The sequence below is a fragment of the Nestor notabilis genome, unplaced genomic scaffold (genome assembly GCF_000696875.1).
Source record: "Nestor notabilis isolate BGI_N333 unplaced genomic scaffold, ASM69687v1 scaffold2200, whole genome shotgun sequence".
NCBI lineage: Eukaryota > Metazoa > Chordata > Aves > Psittaciformes > Psittacidae > Nestor > Nestor notabilis.
Genome location: NW_009910479.1, coordinates 141,791 through 159,476, shown reverse-complemented (window position 1 = coordinate 159,476; position 17,686 = coordinate 141,791). Strand labels below are relative to the sequence as shown.

The following is a 17,686-nucleotide window of genomic DNA, read 5'->3' as shown; positions in this document are numbered from 1 at the left end:
TGAAGTGCATCAAAAAAAGTGTATTTTGATGCCGAGTGCATCGAAATCTTCTCTTTAAGGTTTCTCTCCGAGATGGACTCAAATGCCAGCTTCATGAGACAGTTATCTTTCCAGCCAGAGCCATAAGCGTTCTTTCTCAGTGTTAAGTAGTTCAGCAGCCTGCTCCTGCATTTTCCTGAAAACTGATAGTCTTAAGTGTCTTTTGATAAGCCTGTATTTCTGAAAGCAATACAAAACTGCAAAGCATTGTTTGTGTTCGTTCTACAAGAACTCTGCAACTCCCTTCTCTTCCCCTAAGAAAACTTCAACACTTGAAAAAAATCAGTTGAAACCATAGACTAGCTTCATTTACAGCCCTGCAGAAGGCCTCACCACAGCATGCAGTTCCAAAGAATGAAGTTCTTAGTTAAAGTCTTGATCCTAAGCCTGAATCAAACAGCCTGTGTTCACTGAAACAAATAAGCAGCATATATACTTTACATCTCTAAGGTTAAAATCTTTGAAATAAACACAAGGTATAAATGTCTTAAAATAAGCAAGCTTTAAAACTTACATTTTCCAGAAAGAGCTGAAACCAGAGAGAAGAACAATGCTACTTCTACCCACTCCTTTTGCCTGACTGGTTCGGGATTGTATAATAAGATTTAGTTAAGTCAGCTGCAAAGAGTTAGGGTTAAATTGGGTGCATGGAGAATCCAACTGGCTGATGGTATTTACCACACACTTGAGTAGTATTAGCTACTAGTGAGAGCTAAATCTCCTGTTTGTTATACAGGTTTCTCTCTGAAAGGCTTCCTTTTATTTTGCCTCCTTTTACTCTCCAGTTTTTACAGAGATATTACGTATATGTCTCAGCAGTAAAGCCTCTGATAACAACAGAGTTCAGGAATTGTAGCTAAAGAGCCTTTAAAGTAAAACTGCACTCACTGTTGTCAGAACTGTGATGGAGAGAGGGTCTACTATGAAGAATACCTCTTTTCCCCTCTTCGCCACTGTCTTGGAACCAGGTATAACCATCATAGCCAGATATTCTCTCTCCATAATTTTTTAAAAAATGGACATGAAGAAAATGACTCAATTTGTGATTCCCACAGTTCTTTGGAAGTCACATTTTGCTGAGACCAATTACTGAGACAAGTCCTGCTCAGGCAGTGAGTCGCCAGCCTGTGCAATCTGTGATCTCACTGTAGTCAAGCAGAGGGTAATGAACAAAAAATATCCCATCTACAGTGTGGCTGTTCCAGTCAACGTCATTCACAGAATACAGTGTTCAGGGACTGCTTTTTCTACAGGGTGAAAAGTCTGGGTATCTAGTAGAAAATCAGAAATTTCACAGAATTCTTTTTGAACAGATCCTTTCCTTTTAGCATGGAGGTGGTACAGTGTAATGAGCCGCATTGGAAGTGGGGAGGATGGATCACCTTCCAGTTGTTTTCCTCATCCTAGACACCAATAGCAACACTTCTCAGTAGGAAGACCTAAGTCTTACTTACTCTTTGCTGGAGTGAACCAGCAATCAATCAATCTTTCAATGGATGGATGATTGCAACTGATAGCTGTGTTTCTGTTAGAAATTAATCACTACCTTATGAAAAAAGTGGTCTGAATGATCTGTAGACAATTTTCAGTAGCATTTAGTTCCCTGCAGGACACTGGAATGTATTTGTCTGTGACATGAGTTGTGCATAAACAAATCGTCTGCTAAACTGGAGTTCTTTATGAAACAAACTCACAGTTGGATTGCATCCAAAAAGAAGGCACCTTTAACCATTTAAAATACAACTGTTGCATTGTGTTATTGTCTGGCTGAACATGGTTATGGCACGTCCAAAAGCAGAAACCTGGAACTTGTTTATATTGGACATGTGGTTTCTAGTTCTGTTTTATAAGCCAAGCATGTTCCAACCTCCCCCCTCCCTCCTTCCAATCTTGGATCAGCTGTTTGGAAGTCAGTGCTGACAGAGCCAAAAATACTCTGCTGTTCAAATGCAGGACAACCTCTGAAGGGTCCTTTCTGTAGAATTTCTGTAGGTACACTTTTTTCCCTTTGTTACCCACTTGGCTCTTATTAGGTAGATCCGCATGGGCAGCGAGATCATTACCTTGCTGTGTTCAGTTTAACAATAGCTAGACAACATGGGTTACTAAGTGCAGGCACTGAAGTCAGACACACATATCCTGTATTTTTCAGGTCTTGCAGATTCAGCAGATCTTACAGAGCCTCCACTTTACATAAAAGAAAATTTTTTAAAAGTTCAGAGTGCCACTGCTGTAGTTATGGTAGAAAAGGACCTCCAAAGCTTTTTTGCAGCCCTAATATAAAAAGCGTGTACTAACCAGGAACTTGGCACAAGTCAAATGGTATTAAAGTGAGCATATCCTGAAATGACCTCTAGTGCAAGGAAAAGATTTTCTGTAATCAGTTACAGCACTTTTGTAGTGCTGTCAGGAATTACAGACAAAATATTTGTGACAGGGTATCTGTTGACATTGGAGTCAATGGATCAATAAGCTGTCTTAGATTTATTATACACTATATTTCTACCAGGCTGCTCTCTATTATTTGATTATAAGTTATATGAGGTTTTGGAATAGTGGCACCTGAAAAATTCCCATGAGAGAACATTGAGTTGCTGCTGTGCATTTTGCAGCTTTCTGTCTGCTTTGGCCCTGCAGCCATCCCTGGACAGCAGAATGGGTATGCTGGTCATGTAGCCTTTACTGCCTTCAACAGTAGCTTTTAAAACTGGTCAAGGGGAGAGGCAGAAATACTAAGTTCCATGGTAAGAACAGCTGAGGTACAGCAGCTAAAAAAAAAATGCATAGAGCTTTATAAACTGAACTGCTGTCAGTATTTCCACCAGAGGAACCTAGCAAGGAGCCAGCTGAGAGGGGTTAGAACATGACGGCCTAGTCGATCTTCAGGTGTTCCCTGCAAAGTTTTGCTGAAATGGTGAGCTCTTTGTTAATAGATGAGAGAAATACTTTTTTTGGAATTTGGGGGTAAATGAAATTACATTGGTACAAATGTATGCATTAGACTGGGACTTCATAGATTCTTGCAAAACCTCACAATGCAGATGAGGCTTTTCTGCATTCTTAATCTGGTAGCCGAGGATCCTGCTATAGCAAATATGAACAGGGATGCTGCTAAAATCTCACTGAACCGTAACTAATTCTTGTTATTTATTGTAAGGGCTTACTGAATTTAAGTTTGTGATTTCTTTTAAATGCCAGCAGAAAGACTGCAGACCAGCACTAATACATGATTGCCTTGGCAGGTTTAGATTGGTCTTTTCCAAGACCAATGTGAATCATATGCAGCTTTCTTACGCATGCATGTGAAACTCTTAGTAGAACACTGAAAGCCCCTCTAAGTCAATGGAAATTTCCACTTGGTGTATGTATGTCCATACAAGCAGTGTCAATAGAATGCTGGCAGATGGCTAGTCTTATTGTATAATAAATCCAGGGCGTATTTGCAAAGTATGTTTTTTAAATTCTCAGAACATGGCCAAAACAAAACTGAATTTCTTAGATACCCCAAAGGACTACATCTCTGCCAGGATTCTCATTCCAAAAGCAAATGCTTGGAATTTATAGATGCCCTTACATAGTATTATTAGCATAAATACACCAGTAAGAAATGGATTAAAAAGCTCCTTTTTTCTTTTTCTTTTTTTTTTTAAACAAATGGCTGAAAAGACGTAGAACTTGGTACCGGCACAAAGTAGTTCTATGCCATGGGTTTCACTGAATCCTAGAATAGTTTGGGTTGGAAGGGACCCCAAAGATAATCTGCTTCTAACCGCCCCCCCCCCGCCATGGCCAGGGACACCTTCCGCTAGAGCAGGTTGCTCCAAGCCCCTGTGTCCAACCTGGCCTTGAACACTGCCAGGGATGGGGCAGCCACAGCTTCTCTAGAAGTTAAAACTCACTGTTACAAATTGAGGTGTTTCAACATAGAACTTACTTGTTTCTCTGCATTTCTGCATGTGATTTTTTATTTTTTTGAGCAGTGTTGCCCCTGGAGGAAACAGTATCACTGACTTTGGCAAACCAAAATCATCTCTGTAAGGATAATCTACTTCATCTTCTCTTCCCCATCATTTAAAACGAGATTGTTTAATAGGTTGCTGTTAATTCCTTTAAGTTTTAGGGCTCTATAATGTAAAAAGTCATAGTTCAGCTCTTTCACTATGTTTGATAGGATAATAAGGATTTGACTACTTTCCCTGCTCTCAGACTAACACCGAGATGCTTCTTTTGTCCTTCTCTTGACTGGTGTTCTTATAGACTGTTTACAGGAACATAACTGATATTTTGTATGCAATAGACTACTCCCTTTTTGAATGTACAAATCGCTAGATTATTTTTTGTCACTAAGGCAAAAATCAGCATCCTTTATGTTTTGTCATTAAGAATCTAATAGGTTACCAAAAAGGTCTGAGAGAATGCTATCTGGCTACTGCTTTGGTTTTGTAATGAATTCTTGGAAAAGCACCTATACTTTGTGAGGCTATATCATCAGTACCTTGCTTTGTGCTGCTAAGGTTAGCACTTGTGGGTGAGTTACACACATATGGCACCTGTGCTGAACTGCTGTGAACATGTTTGCTTAAAGCTTCTTTCCATGAGCCAACTCTGGTCTTGCGTATACTAAATCCTTTGGACGCATCCACATTACAGTTCTGTATTAGATATATACATTGTAAACTGGACAGGACCAGTGTTGCTTGCAAGAGACTGAAACTCATTTGGAATAAGCTACGTTTTTCTGGTGTTAGGATGAAAATTGCTTTCTTAGACATTTAGCTGAACTTTTTGCAGAAAGGCAAGGAGCTGATGTGATGGATATACTCCATAGTTTTTCTTCTCTGAACACTTTTCTCTTATTTGCAAATAAATCCAAGTTACCACGTAACTGTTTTTTCAACTAAATAGTTGTAAAGAGGCTGTAACAGTCTCATGGGTGCTCTGCAAGTTCTGTGGTATTCCCTTTATGACTAAACGATTGGGCTAGCACGCTATTCATTTGAGTATATTCATTGCAGTTTCAAGGACAAACACAGTAAGAACAACACTAACTCCCAGTGCACAGCTGGTTTTCACTTGGAAATCAGACCACCTTTGGGTTTTAATTTTTTTTCAATATATAAACGGTCCTAAGTCCAGCTTGTGTTTGACTCTTCTGATTATAAAACACAGTTGCAGCTCCTTACCATCTGTAGAGAACTCCACTGACACAGCAGTAAGCCAGCGGATAATCAACTATAATCCTTCCAGCTTCTGTGTTACTTTCTGTGTGGACATTCCCTGTGTCCAGTTCCTTTTCCCATATATTATGGGAACAGGCTGTAGCTGTTCACCCAAGACTGGTGAATTTATTCTCTTAATGGCATTTACAGCCTTGAGTAATAGAACACTGAAAAGGCGATTTACAAACGTGCGTTTATGAGCATGCAAGACAACATCATGTATACAACTTTACAGCACTGAGGTTATTTCTCTTCTGAAAAAGAAGGCAGAAGCAACCTGTTTGTATGCAGTATAATTATAATTTTTCATCAGACTAAGATTTTCTCTTATTTGTCTGTTATTCACAAGAAGTAACAATCCTAAAGTTGAGCTGTAGTAACTTTTCAAGAGAAAGTAGAAATAAGTTTTTAAGAATTGGCTGAAATTCAAGGTCAGGGTGCTTTTTGCATCACGTCTTTTGTAGGAATCATAAACTGTCCTTTCGAGCTGCAACAGCAATAGTGGGATCATCTCAGTCCCCTGAAACTAAGTCAGGATACAGCCAAACTCATGAAGTTGCAATTCCCGTTTTCTTTGGTTTTATTTACAGTCAGTGTGTTGTAACAGAATCTTCTGATTACTCAAGTGTATGAACCTTGCAGCTCTGCATACTGCAGTTCCTGAATCCCAGCCCGAGACCCCCATGGCTGCCAGAGCTGTGCTCAGCAGGAGCTAGGAATACGGACAGGAAGTCAGGTTCAAATAATTTGGTAGTTCCCAGATTTAGGACTCGATTAACCAAGAGCCCAAGTAGAAATAGGAACAGCTGGGAACTTCTATGATCTTTTTCAAGGAAAAGGTTATGTCTTCTCCAGACAGTTGTGGAGCCAGCCTGCAGACCTAGATGGCAGGGCTATCTTTTAGCATTTCATAGTAATAGTTTAAAACAATGTGCATTTCCTATTATATTTCACAGAACTTTTCCATCGGAAAGAAGCCTCACCTTAAAAATCTTTGGCCACGGTAAAATCCTGTATTTTGTGGAGTATTTCATTAGCCCCTCTGCTTTTGGCATGCAGAGTGTGGTCACCTAATTTTCTACATACACAGGGAACAGGTCCACCATCTCAAAAAGCCAGAGGGGCCAGCAGATTTCCTCTCCTCACCCAAACAAGCAGGCTTATTAGAGACTAGACCTGCTCACTTCTTCAATGAAGTGTAGCACGACACGAATAAATGTGCCTGAGGCACCAGTAATTTATATTTTGACAAGTAACAGGGATCTTTCAGCTATAACATGTCTATCTTTATAGCAACTGCATGCTTTACATGTAGAATTCAGACTCTCTACTATGGAATCACTCACACAGTAAAATGGTTCACATGTCAAGAGGCTTTTAAGGTACTTATAGAGAAAATGGTGGCTGCTGGGCAGCCGTTCTAGCATGATTTATATGTGTAAACCACATTCTGTAGTGACACATAACTGGTTTTAATGCTAGACTGCTCTGCAAAGGCAAGCAATGAAAACATGGGTGCGGCATGCAAGGGAAAACAGAGCTATAGCTAACAGAGAGGCCATGCTTGTATAGATGTATAATTTGGTAAATTTCAAAATAGTAAAGATGTTCCTTTCAATACTACTTTGAAAAAGAAAAGTATTGAAAGGAGTATTTCCTTTTGAAAAAAGGCCTCCAGTTGATTTCTGTATCTGAGTACATGATGAGTTAGTCATTTCAAAAGTAGAAAGCTATATTTTCAAAGATAAATATACCAGGATGCCCTTTGAAGAATGTCCATGCTCTAGTTCAGATCTTAGCTTTTCAGTCCGTTTCCCACCCAGAGTCACACTTGGATAATTGCCTCCAGACTTGTACTCCCCCATAACCACATACTTCGTCCATTCATTTCCAGTGCTCACCATGGCCTCTCTCCTACGCCATGACCCTACACGTCAGACACAGCTGGTGAGGCTCTTCTCCCTGGTGACCCTGCAACACAATCATAAAACACGAGGGATGGTGGGAGCTGAGCTGTGCCTAGGGTGTGTTACACTGGGGGTGTCGGTGCTCAGAGAAACCGTGCTCTAGCACCGATGCTCCTCTACTGCAGCCTAAGAAAACAACCTTTCTGCTATCACATGGTGTACCCCCCTTCATGGGACTTGTTGATGCCTGAAGTCTTGCATGCTTAGGAAGAAGTTGCTTGGCAAGTCTATCTAAGAAGGAATGCTAAGGGAATGTCATTGCAACATCTTGTTAATAACCATTTTTTTTCTATTTTGGATAGAATATGGCCAAGGTGGTAACACGTGCTTTCAGAAACAGCTTGAGATATTGGACAGGAGCCTGATCTTTCAGAGAACTGGATGTACACTGCTACATGTTCACTCCAGTGATCAGAACACTAAGACAGCCAAAATTAAAAGACAATATAATCAGTGTTAATTGTTCAAAACCTTCTCTTACTTATTTTCTGTTTGTATACGAGAATGAGGCCTAGATGTGTGCTTACACACATTTGTAGTTTTAAAGAATTAACACATATAAAAGTCTGAAAAACGAGCTGAAACTAGAAAGGAGCAGGTAACTGCTGCTCTTTTTTTCTTTTCATACAGCTGTGGTTGAAGGAGACTGCTAGTTGGGAAGATGCAAAATAAATAGAGAAGATACTGTGAGGACAGAATGTATAAATGAGACTTGCAAGAGCTGAATGTTGAGCTGCAAATACTGTCTTTTCTAAAAAGTTGACCTGCTTTAACAGTGAGCACACTAGAATATGAGTGCAGCTGTTACCACAGAATCTATTCCTTCATTAAAAAAATCCAACAAAACAAACTCCAAACCTGAATCCTGGTTTAAACAGGAAAACTTTCTTTACAATCTGTGCAGATTTTCTGAAGCATATGCGAGGGGTTTGTGCATACCTCAGATGGTAGCTGCCTGGTGTCAAGCAACACTTTGATTATCAGCCCATAAAACTACTTTCCAGAGCTGTTTCCCTGAAGGTGGATGGTCCATATGGTCATTGGCCGGTGCTGCTCATAAACTACTTCAGCACCACCTTGCTCTCTGGCACAACAATCCATTTATCTATCTATTAATTCAGTTTTAAAAATAAAAGCAAATTCCCACTCCCTTCTCTCCTCCATACAGTTGCACTAAGCTCTCAGATCAGATTTTCCACTCAGCTTTACAGCTTTAACTGTGCTTATAAATGCTGAAGTCCCGGGTTTCATGCATGCTGTGGTACTGCGAGGTTGTTGATTAAACAGTTCAAAAGTTCAGAAAGAGACATTTCACAGTTGCAGCCAAAGGCAACTTTACTAACTTCTGTTTGCTTGGCTTCTGGCAGAATGAAATCTCATCCTGTCCCTAACTCCTGGGAGATGCTGTGCACATAAAATGTCACAACCTACTCGCAATGTCTATTCATGCCAAGGTATGCGGATTTCAGTTGGCAGCAGATGACATTCAACATCTTCCAGAATTCAGATAAATAAAGTCCAGGTTTCAGTTTAGGTGGATAATCCTTTAGTCTGTTATTTCACATAGCAGGACAACCTTTCATTAATTTGATAAGCTTTGCTTTTACAAGCACTTTTCTGTTTTTAATAGAATAGAATAATAAAAAAGATCATTGATGCACCAACAGAGAAAAGATTGATTCATGGGGTCATATGATTACTTCCCTGCAGTTATCCACGCAAGTGCTGGGTAAAGCTTGGGGAGCCAAAGTTTCTGGATTTCAGCGTGAATTTACCCACAATTCACACCAGATGAATATATTTTGTCATTACCTATTTAATTGCTCTCCCACTTAAAAGAACTCAGTTGTCATACCAGAGATCACGAACATCACCATGTGATTTTTTTAATGAAAGCCACCAAAAAAATTATTTATGAGGCAGGCTTTCATTGAAAGCAGTCTAAACCAGTACATAGGTCATTTCTGTGTTCACTGTACAGACAGGGAGGGTTTGTGTTGTTTCAGTTGGATTTCAAACATTCTTGCAATACAAGCATTCAAGTTTTTAGGTTTGATGTAACTATTAAGTTCCTCCCTGCCACAGTGATCAGAACTTGGATAAATTCAAACTTAAGACCATGTAAGTAAGCTAACCAGAATTTTCCAATGAGGACTAAATAACAGCATTTTCAGGTAGAGAGAGGAGACCCTTGGGTTGTTAGAAGAGCAAGGAATAAACTGTGTCCCACACTGGAGGCTGGGGAAAGATGGGTCATCCCCTTGATCAAAAAAGGAGCACAGTGTCTATGTGAGTACATTCACAAGAGAATCTCCAAAGCAGCAGGCATGACATTTAGAAATCAGTATGCTGCATTTGTGTTTCCTTCCATTTGACCCATGAGTACCCACTGGTTAATTCTGCTAAGGACCACATGGTTGAGAATGACTGGCTGGACAGTTAACCTGGCAGTTCTGTGGGGACATAATCGGAGGTTTCAAGAAGAAGTAGCACAGATTGGAAGAAGAGGGGGCAGTGTCCTATAGTGAGCATGTAATCTTTTTTCCCCACTGGAGAAAGATAGGATGCCAAGGAGTGTAATACTCTTTAGAGCTCCCATGGAGCTGCTGAGAGTCAGATGTCTGATCTGGAGCTGGTTCGAGTCTGCAGAGTGAGCTGGTTAACAGCGTAAGCAATTCGGAGGTAGCACAGGAAGGATGCAGACAGCAGTTTGTGATGGAAACATTCTGTTTCTGTTGGTACCTTAACTACACATTCCCTGTAGATGCATTTGGTTCAGTTGTCTCAGTTACGGATAAGATTTTTTCCCTCCTGGAGAAAGGAGAATCAAGTCTGGGGAGTTTTCTTTCTTGGCTTCAGTTGCTGTCTGCATAACATTTTCATTAATCACCTTATTTGCTCTAACAGAGGATGAGTGGTGCAGCTGAAATCATCAGCTTATAGCAGACAACAAATCAGCGTGCTAGAACAGAAATAACAGCAAATGACTAAACACAATCTCAGTCCAGCATATATATTTATCAAGGTCCATATTAGTACTTCCCTTTTCAAGTTTTAACTGGCCTCATTATGTTCATTATTACATACATTTGGAGAGCCCTACTCTAGCCCCTTGACACTTAAAAAAGTTTGAATTGGCTTGTCAACATGACAGAAAAAGAAGAACAAAGCCCCGCATACCTTCATTGATATTAATCTCTGTTATGTTTTAAGAAGCCAGACTTTCTGACCTATGCTGAAGACACAGCTTTATATGTAAAAATAAAGCAAGCCCCTTAAACAACAAGCTTTTGGCTCAAGGCAAGAATTCTAGGCTGGAATTCCTTTGCTGGGCTGATGCAATAGGTCAGATTTGCTGATTAGCACTTAGATTTTTTGATTTTGCAACCCCAGTATTCTCTGAAGTATATTTATTAAAAAGTGTAATTGACCAATGGAAAAGGAAAAAAATCCCCCATCTTTAAGTTTAGCCATTCAGTAATACCCAGATGTGTTTAGAGGCTCTATTTACAGTGGTTTTTTCATTTATTTTCTATTCACAATAGAGGTTTTAATGGCCGTCCTCCTTTCTCACATTGATGATGAGGAATCTCTAAGCCATAGGAGTGTTTTTCAAATTACACATATCTCTGTTCCCTCACTCTCACTTTCTCAGCCTGTAATTTCAGAGATGCCTTTCTGCTGGCTTTTCTATTCCACTGGATTCTACTGCTGCATCAAATGGAGTCATCAGATGCACACGTTCTTACCTAAGTGGTAAGCAAAAGATTAAGGTTAACTACACAGAAAATTATAAAATTGCCTTTGGTTCAATGCTTTTTTCAACTAATTCAGCCTCTTTGACCAAGAAGCTTTAAAAACTTCTGGTACTTCATAGAAAGTATGTATTTCAAAGATTTGTGTCTATATATCTAGACCACATCATAAAAGGAAGGAAGGAATCTTGATGGCTAAACTCACCTTAGTGATTTTGTATCTGATTGTATTTTAAGAGAAAATCTTTTCAGCATATTTAACATACACAAATGTAACTATGCTTACACGGTCTCAGTTTTGATGAGGTCTGTATTATTGAATTCAGAGCTTCACAAGCCTGGCCTACTGCAACTCACTTTTTTGTAGTTGCAAAAGAGGAAGGAACATATAAGACAGGGAGGGGTTGTATAAGGAAGGGAGAAGAGATAAAGGGTGAACTTTTCAGAAACCAGGAAGTGAGAGACTACATAGGAGAAAGCCTAATACTAGTGATGACAAGTTTTATGTATCTTTGTACAAGGGTGCAGTAAAACAAGTAGCATCAGACTCTCAGTGCTCAGGTCTACAAAGACAAATTCCAAGGAAACCAAAGCGGTTTAGCATAACACTGGAAGATGTTCCTTGTACTTAAGATGCTGCAGGGAATCACCAAAGACTCCTCGGGCCACACTGCAATGCTAGAGGGCAAATTCTCAGTCACGTGCTTAGCATAGATCTGAAGTCTATTCCAAGATTTCTGTGTGAAAGAGAGGACAGACTTTTGGAGTCCTTACACTTGCCTGATTAACCTACGCCGGCTGGCTGTCTTTGAAAATCCCTTGGGCTTACAAATATGGAGAGTCCAGTGAAAGTCACCTAATAAAGATGTCAGGCATCCAATCTTCATAGACTGAAAGCTGCCAAGAAATGTTAATGAAGAATATTAAAAACTTTGCATTACTTTATTAGCAAGAACTGTATGTCATTGTGTTGAAATTGTCCCCAGAGCTAAAGAAATTAAAGTAGTGTTACAAAAAAAACATCCCAAAAGAAAGAAGTAAATAATTTTATTCAACCAAAAATTAAATTACTATGGGCTTCTTGGTTTGCTGAATAATTCTGCAGTTCAAATTTCAGATTCTTAATTCACTGTGCAAAAATGTCGGATAAAACACATGGGTGTTTTAGAAGTGCTAAGCTATAGAAACTCACCCAGATAGAGCAGTTCAGCTTGGGCATCCCAGTTTGAAAGGGGATTCACTGAAGCCATGGAATGCATATTTTAGACAATAGAAAGATTATGTGCTGGAGCATCCTGGAAAAAAAGAAAAAAGCCTAAAAAGCTAGAATGATTCTGCCTTGACAGAAGCAAATGTGGCTGATAAAAATACAGTAAAGTAGCTAAAATTATTATAAACTGACATTTAAGACATTACTGAACAACTTTGAAGTAAAGGCCTAGAACAGAACCGATAGAATGTAATCTGTTCAATACAAACAAAACCCCCCGAAAGATTGTTTCCATTATGGTGGAAGTGATCAGTGATATTTTTCGGAAGGATCAGGTAGCTGCATGGGACATACCACATCAGTTATTTTGGTGCTTGGGTGGACCTGGGTGTAGGTAAGGATAGGGGATGAATTTTGCACAACTGACGTGTCTTTGGTATTGGAGCCGTTATCATTCTGGTATGTGGAGGTGTGTTTATCATTTGCTGTTTGAGGTGTTCTAGTTAGCTGTGGTTATACAGGGAGGTCATATGGTGTAATCTGTGCTCCCAGATGGAGCAACACAAGCACTTCCAAAGCAAACAGCAACAAATACTCATTTAAAATGTAAACTTGCCGCTTGAAATTTCCCTTTCAAGAAATATTCCTGTATGTCTAACTAACTCAGTGAAAATGTTAAGGTACAGAAAATAAACCCAGGGTTTAAAGAACGGATATTATGGTAGCTGTTGCAGCTCCTACGCAGTAGTAGTTTTCTGGGCACACAGAAAACATAAGATCCAATCATTTATCAGTTCAATGACTGGAGTTGTTAAGATTTAAATAAAGATACCCACACTTTAAAGTGGGTTTGTACTTGGTGCCTACGTCTGTGCCTGCTGGAAACGGAGAACTCCAGCTCCTAAAAAAAAAGTCCCATCACAGATAATGAAAATAGCAGGAACACACATGCTTCTGTCAGCAGGTACTAATGCAACCTTGTTCCTCGGTGCTGCCTGTCCAAGGGGCTCGGGGTGTGTTAGGTCCCAGCATCTAGTAACGTGTGAACATTGAAGCTTTTCTTGGATTTGGACATTCCTACCACATTCCCATTATTGAGTTTCTGGTGTTTAGTGGCAGTCCAATATACCCTATAACTCTTCTTTTCACTGAGAACTTTACTAAAACTTCCTCATTTTCCTGGAACTAGTCAAGCTTAATGTTGCTGAATTCACTACCTGTGTTAGGTATGGGTGACAGTTACTGGGGCATTCAAGAGGTGTTGCAAAAAACATGCTTGTATTAGGCTTCCTTGGTTATGAAAAGTCAGCCCCAAAATCATTAATTTGAAACTAACTGGTTTCCATTTATAGGAATTTGGAATTACGAGGCTTTGGAATTTTTTGATCCCTTTTTAAATACTTGATAAACCATTATTCATCGATCGTCAAAGCTACACGCTATTTTCTCTTTTGCACTCAGAAGTTTAGGAGCTTGGTTTCTGGCTATGCAGAAGGGCTTGTTTATAAACAAGAGAATAACAGAAGTGAAAACATTTGTGCATACGTATCAGTGGTACTGAAGGATGACCTTTCCTCTTTCTCTTTTTCAAATAACAGCCAGTCTCGAGAAACCCAGTCTGCTTGGCTGAATGTTTTTTCCCAGGATAGCATTTCCTCTCTTGGAGGAAAGCTGCCTCAGTCACATCTCTATTTAATGTCTGCCCCTCATCCTCCCCACCCAGTCTGCTGATCTGTGCTTCCAAATATACCCTTAATTATGTATCTGAAAAAGGAGAAACATAAGAATAGCACACAGTGGCATGTTCAGGTTTCCAGTCTGTTTTCGTAACAACATACAATGCTGTTCTGCGAAGCAGCAGAACAGATTAAAGATCACAGAAAATTACTTCTGGCTTACTGTTTCTGGTTTTGTAGGCACTTGAGGAATTCCCAGTACAGAGACTTCTTTGTTACTTGGCATATGCTTGAAGATGCTAACATAATGTGCAGAGCTACTACATGAGTTATATAGAGAAAACAAATCCCAATACACGGCTTGACTTAATAATACTCTAATCTGTAGGGCAGTGGATATCACATTTCACATTTTTCAGATACAATTGCCTTATCTTTGCTCTGTAATCCTGAAAACGGTTGGTATCACAGGTGTCTCAACCTGATTTAGCATTGCAGTCATTATCAGGCTATTTTTTAAGCATGCTCAGGCCTACACAGTACTTAGTATCCTTTTTTATGGCTATTCAAATGCTGGATATCATACAGATGAAGTGGTGAAACAGAAAGCAAATTACTCCAGGGTCTGTACAGGAGTGTCACTTATACAGGAAAGGAGTCCTTAAAACTATGTGTGATTTGGGGTAAAGTCAACAGTGCACCAAAAATACGGTACAAATGAGGCTCGGTAGACATCCCATCTGGTTTCACCGTCTCCGTAGTTTTTGCTTCCCATAACTACATATAGTTGTCTCAGTATATATATAATACAAAGGACCTTTACATAATATCATAATAACTGACTGGCTCTGCTTGCTTCTGAATCCTTTCCAGGAAGGTGCATTTTTTAATGCTGTTTCTATAGCCTAGGCAACTCTGGTTCCTTTGGTGGTCTGCTCTGGTAGACAATGTAAGCAGCATGAGCAGCTAGGTCTATGCCATGGAAATGAATTTGAAAGTTGGTGCACCTGCAGATCTCATCTACTTTTACTCCGTGAGCACTGAAAGTTTCTCAATGCAGCTTTACACACATCTTTTTCTTTGGACCGGGCGGAGTTCAGGAAGAAGCCAAAAACGTTCTTGCTTGTGTAATTTTCAGTTAAGATCAGTTGAATTTAATTCTCAAATGTGATGTTTTTCTATCAGCTTGTGTAACAATTAACACAAGTTATGTGATGTCACGTACTGTGGCAGAGGAGCCAGAAAGGTTACAGTTTGGTGGGATTTGGAACATGGAAATCCAAACCTATTTAAAATTGTAAAATAATAACAATTTGCAACATTCCTTATCTCTTAAGGGCATCTCTTGCCTGCCTCTCTGAAGAGTAAAGAAGACTGAGCTGCTTTTTGATTTAATTATTTATCTTTGTCTTTTGGAGACTTACCTCTCTTTGAGACCTGCTGGTAATGCTGATAACGCACAAAACCACTCCCACTGCCGAGGCGCAGCATTGACTCTCAATGTACACATTCATATGCTTGACGCACTTCCTGCTATATTTAAGATGTTTGATTACATTTCCACATTAATTTACAGCATCAAATTCTACCCTTATTGTATAAAGGTAAAATCCTGACTTCAGCTTTGCCTAAGATGGAGCTCAAAATCTTTACTGTGTTATGTACAGCCATGTTAAATGGCGAAAGCTCTTTGTTGAGTACATGTCCATGGGCTACTGCTTATGCAAACTGTGGCTGCATGTTCCCTAATGAGATTAGGCAATCATTTCACATAATCTCTCATTCTGTTGATTGCTTTAGTGCCCGTAAAAGAACATTTATATAACTTACCTGCACAGAAAACCACATCCCTTCTGGTTGAGAGATGAGGCTGATGACAGGCTGAATTTCCACATGTGGTTTTGGAGCAGCAGCTATGTCTTGTCTTAATTAATACCCCGCAGCAACTTTGTTCCAGACTGTGTCCTAATTTTTTATGCATAATCATGAGTCTCATATCTTTACACAAGGCATCCCGCATTTCCTCACAATAGAGCTTGTCTTTGAGGAGGTATTGCTAAACCTCAACAAAGCTGAGAGGTACTCTAGAGACAGACCTTATTACCACCACCAGTGTGATGCCAGCTTTCAGACAGTGCATGGAGGGGGAAATCATTTGACCAACAAGCTAAGAGATGACTACCAAGAAGATATCAAATCAAAACTAGAGAGGACTGAGGGGAAAAAAGTAGTTCCTAGGAAGGAAGAGAAAAGGGAACAGCAGAGAAATAGTGGAAGAAAGTCCACAATTTCTTTGGCCCAGCACCCAAATCATCACCCCCATCATCAACACATCAAATCAGGCAGATGAATAGGAATCTGACTGTTCTCATCCAGATCTGATGTGTGGTGAGGAGAGGGAGGAGATAAGTTGTGCAATACCTTCCTCACCTTACTGTTAATGCTGGATAACACAGATCTTACACAATCCTGCACCAGAACCTCTTCTCTCCTTAGGAACTGGACTGTCATGCCTACTGCAGGCTACCAATGTGAGATATAGAAAAAGGTAGCTGATGCCATGCTAACTAGTCAGAAGAAAAGGTACCATTTTCTTTGTGCTTCAATGGTGTTGTCAACAGCAGAAGCAAAACACTGCATTTTAACTCTTGCCTTCCTTGTGAAAGCAGTCATTTCATGGGGCAGTCCTTCTAGTGAAGGACATTGCTGACCCTATTTGTAATGAAAACATACACAGAGAAGATTAACTTGGGCAATAGAAACATCTGAAGGTCATTGTCTTACCAAAAAACAATGCCGTCACCCAGGAATAAGTGAATATTCCATAGAGCTCAGTGCAGATGTTCTTAAAGTCTGGAAGTCCAACAGACTACGAGAGATAAGAAATGCAACATCCATGATCAGGAGCCCAGCATCCCTGAAGATCCACTTATCAAATAAGGTATCAGTAGTTTGATTTACAGTACTTTTTAATGGATTAGACTACCACGGTGGCCACCCGTCTGGCAGACAGTACCACCTTTGCTATCCGATAAGCGCCAAGTGGCATCTCCCTTGCTCCCAAGCTTTTTATTCTAAACTTTGCATACAAAGCCCACCCACGGATGACACTGCTGTCCCCTCCTAATCATGCCATGTTTGCTTCCTGCAGGTGAACGGCCTTTCGAATGCAACTGGCAAGGGTGTAACAAGAAGTTTGCCCGTTCCGATGAGCTGGCCCGCCACTACCGCACCCACACTGGAGAGAAGAAGTTCAGCTGTCCCCTCTGCGAGAAGCGCTTCATGCGCAGCGACCACCTGACGAAGCACGCCCGCCGCCACGCCAACTTCCACCCAAGCATGCTCAAGAGGAGAAGTGGAAGCAGCTCAAGAACAGGGTCTGTCAGTGACTACAGCCGCTCCGATGCCTCAAGTCCGACAATTAGCCCTGCCAGCTCCCCATAGACCTACCTGCACTGGATGTCAGCACTTTGCCTCTAATACCTAACGTGGAGTTTTGTTTGTGTTGCACACATTTAAAGAACTCTGTTGCTTCCCCTCCCGCCTTTGGTTTTAATAGCTGCCTATTAAATTTCCAGTCAAATTTTCTTTACCCAACCACACAAGTGGCAATTCTAACCTCATGGACAGACTTACATGTTACACTTAATGACTCCTGCTGTCTCAATATTTCATGCATTTTGCAACCATTTACAGATCCTCTTGATTATACTTTATAAGAAAATCTTACAAAAAAAAAAAAAGAAAAAAAGAAAAAAAGGAAAAAACCCCACTTAATTCACCTCAGGTGTCAAAGTAGTTTTTTAAGACCTGATTGCAC

General features: G+C 40.1%; 1 protein-coding gene across 1 annotated transcript in view; it reads left to right on the top strand.

Moving 5' to 3' along the window:
* Nucleotides 1-17,310, top strand: part of KLF13 (Kruppel-like factor 13) — a 22,086-nt gene extending 4,776 nt beyond the window's left edge. The window contains exon 2 of the mRNA XM_010010078.1: nt 17,018-17,310. Coding sequence (XP_010008380.1) covers nt 17,018-17,310 — 293 coding nt within the window. The remainder of the gene's footprint in view (nt 1-17,017) is intronic.
* The last annotated feature ends 376 nt before the right edge of the window (nt 17,311-17,686 follow it).